General features: G+C 34.4%; 1 protein-coding gene and 1 long non-coding RNA gene across 4 annotated transcripts in view; both read right to left on the bottom strand.

The window, feature by feature from the left end:
- The window catches only part of LOC141460375 (uncharacterized), a 33731-nt gene extending 32481 nt beyond the window's left edge, over positions 1 to 1250 (bottom strand). For both annotated transcript variants that reach the window (XR_012461925.1, XM_074140306.1), the window contains exon 1: positions 983 to 1250. Coding sequence is in view for 1 of the 2 variants with exons in the window: in XM_074140306.1 (XP_073996407.1) it covers positions 983 to 1231 (249 nt within the window). In the remaining variant the exon portion in view is untranslated. The remainder of the gene's footprint in view (positions 1 to 982) is intronic.
- A 51-nt stretch (positions 1251 to 1301) lies between these two features.
- On the bottom strand, positions 1302 to 15950 carry LOC141460382 (uncharacterized). Of its 2 annotated transcripts, none has more exons than XR_012461930.1 (5): positions 15586 to 15950; positions 14432 to 14608; positions 12074 to 12216; positions 10144 to 10231; positions 1302 to 2275 (listed from the first exon to the last, which is right to left on the bottom strand). It is a non-coding gene; the product is annotated as an uncharacterized lncRNA (long non-coding RNA). The 2 variants fall into 2 exon arrangements; XR_012461932.1 differs by lacking the exon at positions 1302 to 2275 and adding an exon at positions 6235 to 6413.
- Between the last annotated feature and the right edge of the window lie 1009 nt (positions 15951 to 16959).

The raw sequence follows: 16959 nt of genomic DNA, 5'->3' as shown, positions 1-16959 counted from the left end.
TGAAGGCACGCCCTCCAATCAAATATGTTTGTTTTACATTTTTGCCTTAGAAATATGGCGCGGGAAGCGGTTTCCAAAGAGCATATCTTGAATAATTAAATCAGACAGAAGCAGGGAAAGTCGTTGCTTGCCACCAAACTAGGCCAGAGATGAATCAAACATAGTGCTATAAGATTGACCTAATGTTTTAATTAGACTAAAGCTCTTTTTCTCTTTAATATATACGTATATATAGATGCAAATAAATATTATTGATCTACATTTATGTAATATGAATGCAAAGTTTACAGATAATGGTAGAAGGCATTTTCGGAAATATCTCAACGAAGTGAAAAACCCTTTCAGCGAAAGTGGTACTTTTGGTTGTGTAAATTTTCTTCAGCAACCCATTTTTGTTCATCAATAGAAACAGGAGCGTACAGAGGGAAGCTTAATCACCCTTTCTTCCGGAAGAGCCTTTATAAAAATCGATATGAGTAAGATTAAAAAAAAATACTTGTAGACATTTTCAAAAAAAGTCTCAAGCAGTGAAAAATCTTTTATTAAAGTGATATTTCTACTGGTAGAAGGATTTATGTCAATGTTTAGTTTCCGCTGTGGGGACAAAATTGAAACATGAAGTCTCTGTTCTTTCTCCTTTGTAAATCATTGATTATAATTGCCATTTATTAGGAATTCTTCCACTCAATATTGTGATATTATATTTCACTGGAGCTACGAGAAAAAAACGGAGATTTCTGTAGCTTAAACATTTTGAAAATCCCTGAATTCAGAAGACTACATTCAAAATCAAACCTAACAATTCAAAAGAAAATCATCACTGAAGTATTCGTCTCAAGATTGAAGTTCATTTTCTTCGAAAAAAGTTTCAGTCCCCTCCCACCGCCAAATTCACATAATACCCGCTGAAAGGATCACGCTGGAAAAACAAAATCCATTCGGCAAAGAATCGTCTTGGTGTTTCAGAAAATGATGAACTAACCTCTGAAATATCTTGGCTGGATAATGCCGGAAGTCGCGCGTGATGTAAATCCAAAAAAGAAGCATGTGGATGGTGATGATGATGATGATGGAACAGTTCGGAAGTGGCGGCTGGAGCGTGTTGCGCCTGTAGTAATTCGAACCGGCGTTTGAACTGTTGATGGACAACATCCGAACTCTGTTGCTGTTTCCTGATATTTCGGCGAGCTTGCCGGCTGGCCAATGAAGCGCCTCCAGCCGCTGCGTACATCCCACAACATTACTACTACCTGCACACACAAACAGGTTGCATAATTAGTTATAGCAATCTAGATAAATCAGAGAAAAATTTATTATTAGCAAAAATATTTAAAAATGAGCAGGAGAGTTTGCATGGAAATGCACGTAGTCTAAGAAATGTGTTAAGAATAATCACGTAGTACAATATAATAAAAATTATTTAACGTTAAAAATATATGTATACATGTTGCCCGTAAGATTACCGCATTATTTCACTTATCCCTCTTCAAATTGCTTTTAATTACATTTTGATTTAGGTTCTAGTGTGGTTAGGTAGCAGGGAAAAAGACAGATAAAAAAAACCAGCTCTAATACTACCAAATTGTATTGGTGAACAAATTAAATGTTTAATTCGATTATCTTTCGGGCTCTTTTATGTCACAAATAGCTATATTTATCAATTAGTTGATTTATGCTGCGTGGAATTTTGAAAGAAATTTCACTTATTGCACGCCTATAATTTCTTGCAAGTTAGCAATAAGAGAGTATTAAGAGCATCAAATTGCAAAACGTATGAACTTATTTCTCTAAATTCAAAAAGTTTCTAGTTTTTTTTATTAAGGACTTGAGCAAAAACTATTTTCTGCACAAGATCCCCATAAAATATTTATTTCAAAAAATTCAGTTAATTATTTATTTATAAATTATTCCAGAATATTTCCCCTTTAAATATTATTATAAGTTCCATTTTAAGACGCATCAACATCTGAGGTTACTGGCTTCCTGAGAATTCTGAGTGCATTGCCAATCTCAGAGATGTTTACTCTTGTCACTGGTCTCGTTACAAGTGACTATTACCGAGCAAGAAGCTACGGTCCCTTATACTTCTCCTTTCCTGGCTCTTTATCTTATTTTTGGGTCTCTGCCACTGACGGTCATCGCTGTAGGTTGCTACAGTTTTCAAGATTCGCCCAGTCAACATAAATTAGCAAATGTCTCTTTTACTTCAGTATATGTCATCTTCGATTCCATCATCTTTCTAAGCATCGCTCTTTCTGACATCCTTGCGTGATGGCTGCCAAAAATTAACCAATTTTAATAATTTAAAGAATAACCATTCTTCTCCTGCTCTGGGCATTCCTAACTGGACTAAAGATTCTTTTCCATTTTCTCCTTACGAACGCCAAAAGAGTTTATGGAGATTGTTATTGATTGAAGCCTATCTATAAGCAGCGTGCAGATTTTGTAGAGTAGGACGTTCCTGTTAATAGTAACATGCCGACTTTTTATTTGGCAGATCAGTCAGAAGTAGCATCTTCTATTTACAGCCATCACGCAGCTCTTTATAGCAATCAAAATGTAACATTTGGACTCCTGCAGGCTCAGAAAACACATGCATCGCATGGTCCTGGCAGATGATAGCCTTTTAGGTTCTGTCGGAAGAGGAGGAAACGGCACTGCACGTGTTGTGTCAGTGAGAGGAGCTCGTGTGGCTAAGGATGCTACTTCTCGGGGAGAAAAAACCAAGGCCTGAGAGCTTTACCCAAGAGTCGCTCTCCACAATTAAGAGTCTGATCAAAAAGGCGAGTCTGGAGGGTGAGCTTTAGAGTGGTGAGGGAGTCACAATAGATCCAAAGGGGTCGCAGTGGCGTAGGCCTTGAGGCCGCCCTAGTCTAATCTAATCTAATCTAACATCTGGACTCAAACCAGGAACTTCGCGCTACAGAACACTAACAACTTAATTAACCCCTTTCATCGCTTAAATTATATTTTGTTTAAAGTTCACCTAACCACTCTTAAGGTTTTTAGCGCTAGGAGCCGTCTTAGTTCACTGCCTGTTTCTGGACGGTATTCTCTTATGGAAATGCGACATAGTCTGCATGCCCATCACCGCAAAGTGACACCAGGGAGTAAGAATAAAAGTTCTATTTAATTCAGTTCTTTCTCATGAACAAAAGACAACTATTACCATTTAGTTCTTCAGCCCCACTACTTCAACAGACTTATCTGCTCTGAACTAAACTCTTTTAAACTAAAGACAGTTAAGAAATTAAAATATCAAGCAAACTGTAAGATCTTTCAAATTCATTCTTTTATTAAAATTATAATAATACAAAAGGAGTTGTAATGCCTATTTACTTATGCGGGCTTTACGACCAAATTAATAGTATATAATTGAAACATAATTTATCTAAAAGAAAACAAGAATGATTTTTTTCGTTAAGAAAGCGAATATATAGTTTAGTAATTGTGAAATATTTAATTAGGTTGGAAATTTTATACCTTCAAAAACTAAATACATAAAGATAAAAATGTGGCCAAAATTGAAAAACTTTACGCCACAATTTAATAAAGGGTTCCTGCAGTTAAGGGAATAACCCAGCTATATTATATTAGATAGTAAAAAGAGTAGAGAAATATCATTGTTCTAATTTCAAGCTTTTTTGTAAACAGAAATTAACTACAACCTGAATTGTAGATGATTAGAGGTAGAGGGAATAACTTGACTACTTTCAACTTTGACATTTCGTTGACCTTAGCACTGCCCTGCATTAGAGAATACCAGTTAACGACGTCAACAAAAATAATGAAAGTACAAGAATCCATTCTAAGTGTAATAACTAAATTAAAAACTACTCACTGTCCGCCAAAATTATTAGACTAATTAAACTTTAAATTGATCTTGATTAATAATCTTAATTATATCTTACCTAGACGTTCACTTATTTAATCAACATAGAACAGAAGAACAGGAGTTTGAAAGCAGATAGTCACCATGACCCTAAAGAATTTGTGGCTGGAAATTGGCTTAGAGTACATACAGAAGTCTACTCTCCTTCGCTGGGGACTTTAAATGTGTTTATCCAAAAACAATAATTTAATCTGCTTAGAAAAAAAAGCAATAATATGGAGGTTGGTCTATTCTGGAGCGTCTGAAAACTACTTTCCAAACAGAAGTCACAGTGATTCTAATGTGAAAATAACTAGAAAAAACAGATCGTTGTCACAGAATAGTGGTCAAAAGCAATGGCAAGAGATGAGTGGGGATAATTTCTAATGGTGGCCAAGGCTTCAGCTTGGGTTTGTAGAGCCTGGGTTTGATGCCACATTAATAGGTTCCAAACGGTATGTTCAGTTCAATCAAGGCAATGCATTTAAGTTACTAAATCACCTGTCATATATAAATTGATTACCTTTTTATAGATACAAACTAGTTAACAATTGATCACAGAAGTATTAAATGACATGACATTAACAAGAGGGTCAGCCATAAATCGATTTAAAAAGAAGTTATTAATCATTATTAGATCTATATTTTTTAGTTGACGATATAAACGGAATTTCGTAGTAATCCTACGATAAAACTGGCCTGGACTAACAGAAAAGGCATTGACAAAAATAGTCAAACCATTTTTGTTTTGTTTTCTAATTTTAACAGTTGTCATATAACAAAGGCTTAAACAAAGGCTAACATATGATTCAGAATTTTTTTTTTTTTTTTTTTTTTTGTTTGTTTGTTGGCTTCCTGTCTGTGAATTCCTTAACTTCAATAATATTAGAGGGAAGGGATTAGCTATGAGGTTAGCATACTGGACTCCCACGCGGAGGTCCCGGGTTCGAATCCAGCAGCTGACCCTTAGATTTTCTCTTCTTAGGAGCTTCTTACAGCTCACTGTCCGGTGATGGACAGTGTTGTCTGTAACGAGAGAACACTGTCCGGAGGCCGGCAGTGCACTGGAAAAAGCTCCGGGCGCTAATGACCTCAGCTGTTGATGCGCCAAAAAAAAAAAAAAAAAAAAAAAAAAAAAAAAAAAAAAAAAAATATTAGATTTTCACACGTCAAGCAAAATGCGCTGAAAAGATATTTACCAAACTCTACAAATTCGGTAGATTGGAATAATACTCCCTAAAGCTTAAGAATTTCTCCCTCCAAAAAAGGGTATATCACATCCTGCTCTCCTGTTAAAACGGCAGGATGTTTTAGCGGATAAAGTCAGTCCGTAATTCATTAGAAGTCTCCTCTATCTCCCCATTCAATTGCAGGAGATATTTACGTTATAATCCTAGTTCCAGGTGCACTCTGCGCCGTAAATGTCCAATGTGAGAACTCTTCAAGCATCCGAACTTATTCTGGAAACAACTCTCAGTTTTACTCCCGTTTGTAACTGCATGGACAAATCTTTGCCTACTTCAGTCCAGGAAGGTTACTCTAGAGGTCCAGAACTACTCTGTATTTCCTCCTTTCTGAGCTCGGGTGGGAGTTTTCTGAACCAGAAGAAAAAGTATAAGTTAGAACAAAGCGAATAGTAAAAGAGAGAGTTTGCGTTTGATTTGATATAGAAAACTAATTTTTGGTTTCTTGAACACCAGTAATTTTGGGGACAAATAAATTTAAAATTGTTGTCCTAATAAGATTTAAATAGAGATTGATCTTGCAATATTCTTACTTCTTCTACGCCATCTGTAAGGGGATGTTCAAGGTGAGAGGAAGTTATAAATATTTTCAAATTCAGAAGAACTAAAATGAAAACTTATAATAAATTAATTTATAAAATAATAAGTTCTAACATCTAATAAAATAGAATTAAGAAGTTAGAGATCTACTAGGTATCTGATCCTTTATTACCAGTAGTAAGATTAGAGGCTACCCTCATGGATTGACTGGACTCATATTCAGGACCAATCTGACCTAAAATCCAACGAGTAATAATCAACCCCACCTCCCAACTAAATTAATGTCCAAGAAAAGAGTAAGGAAACTTTTAGGAGATCACTCTGAAAGAATTGGTTAAGAAAATGATTATGATTATGGAAATAATTAAATTTAATGGCCCCATAAACCATACCATGGTTAATATGGGTCAGACAATTATAAAAATCTCTAGAACTAAGGGACAGAACTAGAGCAATAATCTATAACAATTCAATTAACTAAAGTAAGGTTACATCAGCTGATTAGACCAGATGCGGTCAAGTACTATTATAAACATCTTGAACACGTTCGCTCTAATGGTATTATGTAGGACAAATATATATATGGCATATTAGAATTTTTATTTCTTCTTACTCGTAATATTCGTACATATTTTCCTACTGGCTAATACTTCTCTTCCTTTCTTTCTCTTATTCTTAGATGAATAGTTTCATAGTAAAAGTTCCAATTTATAAGAAAGCTTAGGTATTGCAGTAAGATCAAGTATTCAGCAGACAGCCTGCCACAGAGTAAAATTCTTTTGTTTATGTTTGGGTATTGTTTATTATAAACGCTTTCAAAATAATGTCTATTAAGAAAGTTTACACGATATTTTTTTCTTCTCTCCAATAAAAAAGTAATAAATAAGAAACAAAATTGAACTGATAATATTAATGAAGGTAACCGACTGTTACGATTCTAAGAGAACTAAAAACCTAACAAATACTTTGCTCTTAAATGGCGTCACCTTTCAATTGGATTAGATTTAGGAAAATTTATTTGGAAAGTGATATTTATTGTTTGTCATTTAGGGCAATCGAGTGTGTGGGATTGATGGAAAAAAGTTTCAAGAATCTGTAAGGGGCAATAGAATTAATCTCATCCCATATCGACGGATAGCCGTTTATCAGGACACTGTGGGACGGTCTGGAAACATGTAACCTCTCCTGATGGATAGTAGGTGTACTCCACCACCGAAGTACACACAGTGAATTACCTTAGTAAATCTTCAAAAACGCTTACTATATTGCACCCTAAATCCTTCATTAAAGACAGGGCATTTCTTTTTTCGAACTAGATAGTCGCCAAAATTACCAACAAGTTGAAGGAATTTAACAAGGAAGGAACCATCTCATAAAATTTATTTGGATCAGGGGAAGGCACGGAGGAATGCGTAGAACATTAGAAGGATCCCCGACTGCGTTCCCTTCTCTTCCTAGAAGCCTGGTCTAATTGGTGTTTCCATAGAGCGTTTACAGGCATTGGAGGCGAATACAACTAACCAGAATCATATATTTACTAGTAGAAGAATCTTCTTCGTAATATCATTATTTGGAGCATTGGGGAGTGATGCCTTAAGAAAGTTGGGTGCCCTAACTGCCCGCTCTTCCTGGAACTTCTTTTGGTCACAAGGGTGGGTGTTTCATCATCTTGGGAGTGAGATCTCACCTGTATATAGGACTCTTTTGAAATGACATTATCCACAATTTTGAGACTACACTCTTGAGAATTCAGGCTGGTTATCTATCGTATGGATGTCTATGTGTGGGGCTCAAGTAACGAGATATATAGTGTGTAAAACAAAAGTACATTTTGACGGTAGTTCTTCGATTTTCCTTATGTACACGGCCCTACTTATCCTTAATTCAGGCTCAAGGTTTTTATAAATATTCGAAAATCTGACTCGGTCTTTATGATTCAAAATGGTGAAATTGTATACGGAAAGACATTTATCGGATGTAGATCAGAGCCTTCAAAGAGAACATATTGCTCTTTTTATAGAGATGAAATTGGAAGTTTGAAGTGGTAGATATATATTGACCACCAGGGGACGCTGGAGAAAACTTAACACATCCTCGCCTTCCCGTTGGCTATAAAAGAATGTCCAAAAGAAGAAGATGGGAAGACAGAGAGAAATAGCGTGAGATATGTCCCTATATATTTTCTTTGCATACTTATATTTATAGAGTGAGAGAGAAGGATAGATTCATCCAGAATAGGGGCACTATCGCTGAAGAAGGATGACTAGAAGTGGAACTCTTGTGTGGAGCGCTGTCGGAGTGTGCGAAGTAAACCGAACGAAAGGTCATGGGTCAAACTGAACGAGGATCAATATCTGCATCTCTCATGCCCCTTCCCCCCCCCCCTCTCTCTCTCTTCCTCACTCTCTCTCTAACCATCATAATTCTTACTTCTTCCATCTCACTTTGTCTTCTACATTTCAATTTCATCTCTTGTCTTACACATCATTTCTGCAGAAAAATAATATTAAAATACTGCATATTTACAAATTCAATTAATTAACGCAATAAAATAATAAGTTATAATATGGCGGAAGTGACTTGAGACTCTCTAAACCCTAAAGTCTCCTTCCTTCTATTTACGAGTTTGTGGTGACTCTCTAAGTTAGTTATCTTGTGTGGGATGCCTGGGCCGATACGAACGGACATCTCGGGTGGTCTTTGGACATGATCTAGGCGTCCCTTGTGGCTGACCAGTAGTGTCAACCAGACACTAGATGGTCCTTGCCAGGTTTGGCCCTTGGAGGATTAAACAAGGTAATTATTTACAGCTTTACCAGATTGACAAGACGCCTCTAAGGGAGGAGCTTAATTGGCATTACCTGACAATCTAGTTAAATTAAGCGAATCAATTACCGTTGCGTCTTCAGTATAAGATCCCTTAGCCTTGGATTATTATTTTTTTTTCTGCAATAGCCAATCACTGACAGTAAATGTTTTGAAAGAAATTCAACCTTCAATCATAGGTGATTAAGCATAACTACATTTTGGGTTGCGGGTGTGTGTTAAATCTTATAATAGAAGTGTGTAAAACATTTATTGAAACGCTAATTGAAAGATTTAAGGAGCCCTCATGGAGTCAAACGAGGCCACTCACCCTAAAAATCCTCATCCTTAGATAATGAAACCATTCTTCCAAGGAATTCTCTAGGTACGCTCAGAAAAGAAGTAAGATCGGCAGATATAAATCTCTATTCAATGCATACCCTTTCCAATGTTCTCGCTAAATTTACAGCATAAAGCAAGCAGTAAATTAAAGTCACGAGAAGTCTGGATGAGATTTATTCCACTCTATCACCTGGTAACTATTTAAGCTCCTGGAAATCTCGAGAGAGGGTAAAAATTGTATTTATCGGTCAGATTTCCTCCAATACAGAATCTTCCGCAGAATTTCAAGATGAAATCCTAGATTAAGAAGTTTGGAGAGCATAAACTGTAGTCACCCGGGTTACCATCTAGACAATCTAGACTCTCAACAGAAATCTTAGAAAAACTGCATCAACTCAAACCGAACACCGAACATGAACCAGATCCAACCAAAATTCCAACTTTAGCTCACTGAACACACTCAGAAACCCTATAGTTAGATGATTTGGCATAGTACAGACCTCCTCGTAGACGAATAAAGGTTCTGGACCCAGGCCAAAAAGAAATAAACATTACTCACTGTTACAGTAACATTCATACGCTCATAATTCAAAAATAATTTTCAAAACAGAGACATTCTTCTTTAAAAAAACAGGAACATGATTGCTTTTACATAATACTGATGTCATAGAAACAGTCATCTCTTTTTATAGTCTTGCAGAGGAAGCGCAATATAAACTGACAAGGCTAGCTTTAAAAAAAAGTTAATAAATTAGAGGAACATAAATGGGGGGGGCCTTTCTGCAACTGAACCATATATCGATATCCACTAGATAACTAGGTTACATTATCAGTGGTGTTGTTCGTCGACCAAAATAACTCTCTTTACATTTCACTGTTTGCCCAACAAGCAGCTATTAGGAAAACGGGAGAAAACTAACGGAATACTCCATTCTGTATTCTGATCGATAAGTTAATAAATTTTGCACTCTAATAATAGAGTATAGTAGATCTAAACTCATTGGTGAAATTCTGTAAACAGAGCGCCTCGACTGTCCAAAGTCAGTTCCCTTTTTAACGTACTTATTAGGGATATAGCAATTTCCAATTAATCCAGTGAGGTAGCTACAATGTTATAAAATTGATTTTCACTTTTTTCACGAATCATTTTTTCGTTTTTGGTAACCATAAAATATTTCATAGGTTCGGTCTTTTCTTCTTTCTGTAATCAAGGACTTAGCAAAGGGAATAAATTGATGTTCCGAAAACCGTTTGAAGTAGAATTATGTGCATTTTAAAATATACTTTAAGCTAAAAAGTTTAGAACAGCGAACTTAAAAAAATAATAGAATATTATTTTACCTCAAACTCACAAACTAGAAATACAAAATGCGCATCCATAGTCTCAGATTATTATCGAACTGATATTACTCATTACATCTTTGAAAATCTAAAAATAAATATTAAATTAATTAAATACAATATTATGAACTAATAAAATGCAATTAAAAAAGAAAAGTAAATTAAAATCAAAATTCATAACTAAGAGTTACACAGAGAGAGATTTTTTTTTACTATCAGCTTCCCTAAAATTGAGGTTTACCTTGAAAAATAGAAAAATGGTTCTAAAATAATTAATACTTAGAATCGATTAATTTACGCAAATAAAAGAATAAAAATTGTGGGTACTAATGACCACAGACTTCGTGCGCCGAAAAATTACAAAAATAAAGTTAATCTTATTAATTTCATAAATTAAAAATGTTTTACAACATGCAATTAAAGAATCAAGAAATACATTTTTAAAACACCCTTCTCTGTAAGTCCACAGCGTACCATCTGGTTTCCACGCTATGATTTTTTTAGGCAACCTTTCATCTAGCACCCCTTCACAAGTCCGAACCATTGATCTTTTTTTTTTCAGCAATGTACGCCAACACAGTCTTCTTGGTGTCCATTATTTCCCGAATAACTTCAAATCTGGTTCTCTCCAGTTAGACTTTTTTGCCGACCGGCACCAGAAATCTATTTCGGTGGAGATTAACTTTTAGTCTTCTTGCAACTCAAGAGTGACTATGTTTCACTCCCAAAAAGCTTATTTTCTGAATAATGGTACATTTACATTGGCTCTCTTTAATACAATATTGCTTCATAAAACAGGATTCAGCTCATGAATTTATCTTTCCGCAACATTTTTGTAAACTTCCATTTTTGAGGGGGGTCCTTCGTTTGCAAAACGAGCCCAGAGATCACCCTCTTAATCTCATCGTAAAAGAGCTTAAACAATCATCACTGAGACCGAACGGAATGAGTAAATTTCACACTGCTTCCAATGGAAAATTAAATTATTTAATTAATGCATGGCATGGCGGGCATAGTTCAAGATGGGATGGAAAGATGATGACGATGATGAGTAGCCTATGCTACTCAAAAGAGCTTTAAGATCAGACGTTGTGTGTGCTGCTCGCCATGTACAGTACCAGCAGTTCTGATACTCTGCCAGAGAATACATCTTCAATGGCCCTCGTATTACACAGAGTGTAGAGATCAATATTGCTCTCCAGACAGTTTAAAAACCGGCAGAGCATTTACCACAAAAACTAAAATTATTATTAATTTCTTTGTTAGAAAGCATCTAGTAAAAGAGTAGAATACTTTCTCATGAACTTATCCTGATTCAATTATTTATTTTTATAATGGCATTGAAGTTTTATTTTGTTGAATGTATGTTTTTGTTTGTTTGTTATTTGAATATTTCTAATATTTACTTCTCGAATTGCCTTCCGTAGATATTAAATTTTCGCCCAGTTGGGCGTAGTCTTCCCCGCCACAATCCCACTTCTAGGCACTAATACCCAACACAAGTTAATCGCTTCCATCTGAACTCAGGCACTAGAATTCTAGGGCAGAGCTGTGCGTTCTAACTTCAATAGAGTGCAAAGCCTACAACAAAAATCTTCCTTCAGAACGCCTCCTTTTTACGTCTCCAACAATATTAATCATACGTCATGAAGGTACCATTCACGAACTTTCTTAAGTCCGACAAAATAAATCCCATAATCGTCTATCTTTCCTCACAAATTGTCTTTCTCAAACCCACCACTTCCAAGTAATCCCCGAATGACGCTGGCCATGCGAATTCCGAGATATCTCACGTAGATACATCAGGACAAAAGCCATTCATGACTTATGAAGCAACGTTCATTTCCCCACCTTCAGCTACAATGTTCTTGTTACATGAAAACAGTTATAATTATTCAAATAAGAGTTGGAAAAAACTTGAAAATGGTACCTTTTTTTTTTTTAATTGGAATTATAACTTTATCATGGTAAACTTATTTCTTTTTGTTCTGTAAAAATGTTTTGGAAGAAAACTGATCAATCAAATCAAAAATGGAAGTTGGCGAGTAATTTGCATCACAATATGTTTAATACCTGTAACAAATGTGCAAGTGCAGCACTAAAAAAGATAATTATATAAAACCATGTTTCTAGGTCAAGGAAAGTTCTCGAAAGGGTTTAAAACAAAAGAATGTATTCTTAAGTACACGAACAGGTGATGCAAAGAGAATTAATTTAATTTTATTGTTAAATATTTCTTTGTTATATCTCTTTTTTTCTTTTTTTTAATTTATAAAGTATTATTTAAAAAAGGATGTCGCTCTGAAAAAAGTTCTAGCTGCACTTCAATTAAGTAAAAACAAATGATACTTAGAAAAAGAAAGATCAATTGCATTGAATGCTAGATGAATAGCATTGATTACTAGATGAATACCATTGCAATTGCGCTGGTATCAGTTTAGAATGTAAATTATAAAATATGTTTTCTAATCGTTGAAAGCATGAAATCTATTTGACCTTTACTTATAGATATTATATACTACTTACAGAATATCTGGCAAATACAGTACTCAAAATCTTTACTCAAATTTTGTTTAATAGATTGTTTAAGTGGGTGGAGTACGTAAATGTGAGTGAGGGAAAGAAAAAAAATTAATATCTTCAAATCATCCTAAGCTCGGCTCAAACTACGATCAAGGTACACTAAAGAACACGGGATTTACATAATCTTTTAATAGTACTTAAAGGAAGTATTGGTGCTGAAACGTGGAGTGGAACGAAATAGAACTGCTTTGGAAAGCAAAAGCGTCAATACCTAAAGTCTGAACGTTTTTGCAGGAAGGAGACAATTTTCCCCCGGGATGAGCTGAAAAGAGAGAAGTTTTCAGAGCCACCTCTGTACGTCTCCCTAAAGCAAGGCCGACGAAAATCTGTCTAGGTAACCGGAACGTTTCTGAGGTATTTCTCGACCTGAGTTAAAATAAATTCTGTAAACTAATGATCTTGACTGCGATATCATTATCCAAAAAGATTTAATCATCTAAGAAGCTATCCACTTAAATCATAAAATTTCTTAGATATCTTGGAGGTTAGCTATACTTTTTTCCTAGACTCAGCGCAAGTAGCACCAATAGATCTTGAAGGTACGTCGTTATCTCCCCACAAAAAAGAAGTCAAGTATTCAGGAAGTATCGAGTCAGTAGTTCAGATTTGATTTTAATTGAAATTTCAGATATACCAAAAACTATAGAAACTTCAAACTGGTTTTCCGCTTTGATATATTGGCCTGTTTCAAGTACAAAGATTTTATTGAAACATAACAAAGTAAGCTAATTTCAGCTTTTCGTGATTTTTCCGAATCACGGGAAGTGCCGTGATTTCCACGAAATAAGAACTTATTCTGAAAAGGAACTTCATCATAAAATGTTACCGAGAAGATAGAAATCGGCAACGAAGACATTTTTTACTAACTTTTAACGAAACAAAATTAGAATTATAAACATTTTCGATCTATATTAAAAAAATCTGCTTCTAAATGTGAATAGGAACGCAATGTTATATTCCATAATATGCACTTCTTTTTTCTGCCTCTCGTGTCAAGCAAACCAACCAGCGATAACAAGTTACGGATCAAATCAAGAGCAAGAGTTGACTTATTAGAGTGGCCTACGTATTATGAATACCAAATACTAATGTTCTAATCAAATCTTATTTAAGTTACACATACATATGTATCGTTGTATTTTATGTAATTGTAAATTTCAATGTATATGTTCCCATTGTCCTGAGATAATGTAGTGTGCAGATTGAAGGATTGGGGACATCTCGACCTAAGGACTGCCTCCCACAATCGGTCCCTCCCCTTACCATGTTTACTCAGTCTTGTACTAAGTGGTTACTGTCAGACATGGCATCTGCAGAACATTTCATTGTGTCAAGTTATAAACGAAAAACGGAAAAAATAAAAATTAACTTAAAAAAAAATGTAATGGCAACCTGTGTTTAAACGAGGTATAACTAAAATTATGAAAAAGCGAGGATTTAGAGATTAGAAATGCCATGAGGAAGATATACATACATCAGTAACGTTCCATAGCACTTGGAGAATAGAATTATTTAACGAAATTTGATGATTACGTTTTTGATGTCTTTTGTTTAACATTAACTTTAGTTTTCCTTGCTCAGTCTCAAAAGTAAAGTATGGTGAGATGATCGTAAGTTCTGACTGATTTGTATTGTTTTTTCATATATAAAAGAAATTACCAACTGATGAAATTATTTATCAAACAATTATCTAATTGTTACTAACCTATGCCGATCCATTTAATCTGAAAGTAATTTGACGAAAATGTGGTTAGGTCCGTTCGCCCGTAGTGTTGGATAATCGACGAGGTTGTTATTTGCGTCTTATTTTGTAACATAACTTCAATAAGGTTAGATTACCTATCCAGTAACTAACTTGAGAAAGTGCTGAACAGAGACTAACCTGCAATGAGAAGCTCTCGGTAGTTAATTTATTTTTAAAATTAATATGATGTTTTTCAAGTGAAGATTATATTCTGTAATTCATTCAGCTATTCATTTACAAAAAAATAGTCTTCGCCAAATTCAAGTTCAGATTGCTGTCCTCAGATGAGCTGTTCCTATTCTATAGTGACGCCTGTGACGAGGAACAATGTAAGTGTGCTGGCAATGCATTAAGAATTAAGAAGACCCTGTGTCAATTCCCGAAATGTTGAGGTGCTTTAAATTAAAAGAAAGATAAACTGATATTGGAATAAATTGTTTATCTGAAAGTGTATTCTACCTACTTACACTTACTGCCCACAAACTTATCTATATACCCTTAAGCCAACAGGAACAAATTTGCAAATCTGTGGGTTCAGTATAAGCAAAGTCAAGTTGTTCTACAGATTCTGAACTGTAGGGAAATGTAAAAGCCCATTAGCTCTAAGATAGTGAATATAATTAGCCTGCAAGTAATTCATAAATAAATCATATTTACTTACATTTCTATCTCGAATAAGAATGATATTCAGATTGGTGAATTTTAAATGCAAACTAAATAGCCACTGCCATATAATTTATCCATTTTAAATATGCACTTAGTCAGTGAAACCCTTTTTTTATAAGTAATATTAATCCAAGGCTTAATCATTTGGAACAGGGATTAGAGAAAACTTGCAGATGATTCTGCAATCTATACATCTAATTTGAGTTAAATAATTTTTTTGGAACATATTACTTTTTTGACCAAGAAATAACTCAGTTTTTTGCTTCTAAAAAATTAGAACTTCTGGGCATTTCTAACCATTCCGTTCCATTTTCATAGAAAATTTGATAAACCTGGTTCTTCTAAGCAACTCAATAGAATAATTTATTTAATTTTAACGTACCAATTTTTAAGTAAATCTTTATATTAACTTAATTCTATTGGAATAGTTTATTAAGTTATTAACATACCTGGTGATTAGTATTTGACTCCATCATGCACTATTATAATGAGAAGCTGAGGGCAACAACAAATAGTGCACGCACCAAAAATACAAAAATAGCAATACTTTTTTTTTTAAATGGACAACTAATGAAATGATTAAATCAGTTTTATTTTCATTGTGTATTTATTTATTGAAAAATTGAATAAGTTGAAAAAATTATTGCCTAGAATTTAACCCCATGTAAAATAATTCAATTTTAAATTATGGAATAAATAATAGGAATTTTCGAATTTAATGTATTTGATAATTTTCTTTTTCAGAAATATATATATAAATATTGATTTACAATTTTACACATAAATTGTGTCTTCATTTTTTGTAGACATGAGGCGCCACTATCGTAGAGATTCTGTATCTCGAAATAAAGGTTAATTATTTTCGCTGTGTACATTGAATGATACTTTTACAAGAAATAATAAATATCCTTTTAGATATAAATAATTAGCTGTTTGGAGTCGGCTTACAAATCAATTCCTGGATTTACTTGCTGTCATCTTCAGAACTATCCTGTGGTGAGCCAATTTTATTTCTGTTCTTTCTATGCAGAAAGATATGTACTTGAATGCATTCGATGTTTTTATATTACCAAATAATAATTACCATTTTATCTTGAAAATTTTAATAAATTTTGTCTTTTTTCTAATTTGGAATTACATGCTGCTGATGCAGCACGTTAGAGGTTGGTATACCCTTTCCCTGTGTCCTTCATCAAATTATTCTGGGAAAATGTTTCAAATAAACTTAAAAGACCTCTACGTCTATATAAATAAATTTTTCCCAATATTAGAATATAATTGAATTAAAATTCAACGGGATATATCCAAAAATCCAATTAATTCATTTCAGTAGGATTTAGATGCGATCATGCTTCTGCGGTGAGAATGATTCATCCCTAATCATTACCTAATTGGAATTTAATGTTCACAATTCTCGATTAACTGAGTCAGATCAAGTAATGGTCAAATTAGTAATTGCCCAGGATTTCATGTTCCAAGCTGAATTCTTATCCTTTTCAGTGACTAGTTTACAACAAAACTTGTTGATATCCATTTATTGTCATATTTTATCCTTGTTTTTGCCGTGATTCAGCTCTGTTCAAAACTTTCACTCGATCGCAATCGTTGTTGAAACAGTAAACTACTAGGGCAGAGTTTTTAGGGTCTTTTAAGTACTGAAATAGTGCGGCTGTTCTATACTTTCAGTTCACAGTATACGTCTTCGTACAGAGCTATCTTCAAAAAGCGGTTGGAAACAGGATCAGCACTTGTAGTAAGCTAGTGTCCCAATACCTCTTTGTAAACTTCCCACCTTAAGAAGTTTGAGTCTTGAAATTAGGAGT

The sequence above is a fragment of the Rhodnius prolixus genome, unplaced genomic scaffold (assembly GCF_049639745.1).
Source record: "Rhodnius prolixus isolate KJV_2025 unplaced genomic scaffold, Rpr scaffold_6, whole genome shotgun sequence".
Classification (NCBI taxonomy): domain Eukaryota; kingdom Metazoa; phylum Arthropoda; class Insecta; order Hemiptera; family Reduviidae; genus Rhodnius; species Rhodnius prolixus.
The sequence above is the reverse complement of the archived record's forward strand: the minus strand, read 5'-3'. Positions and strand labels throughout refer to the sequence as shown.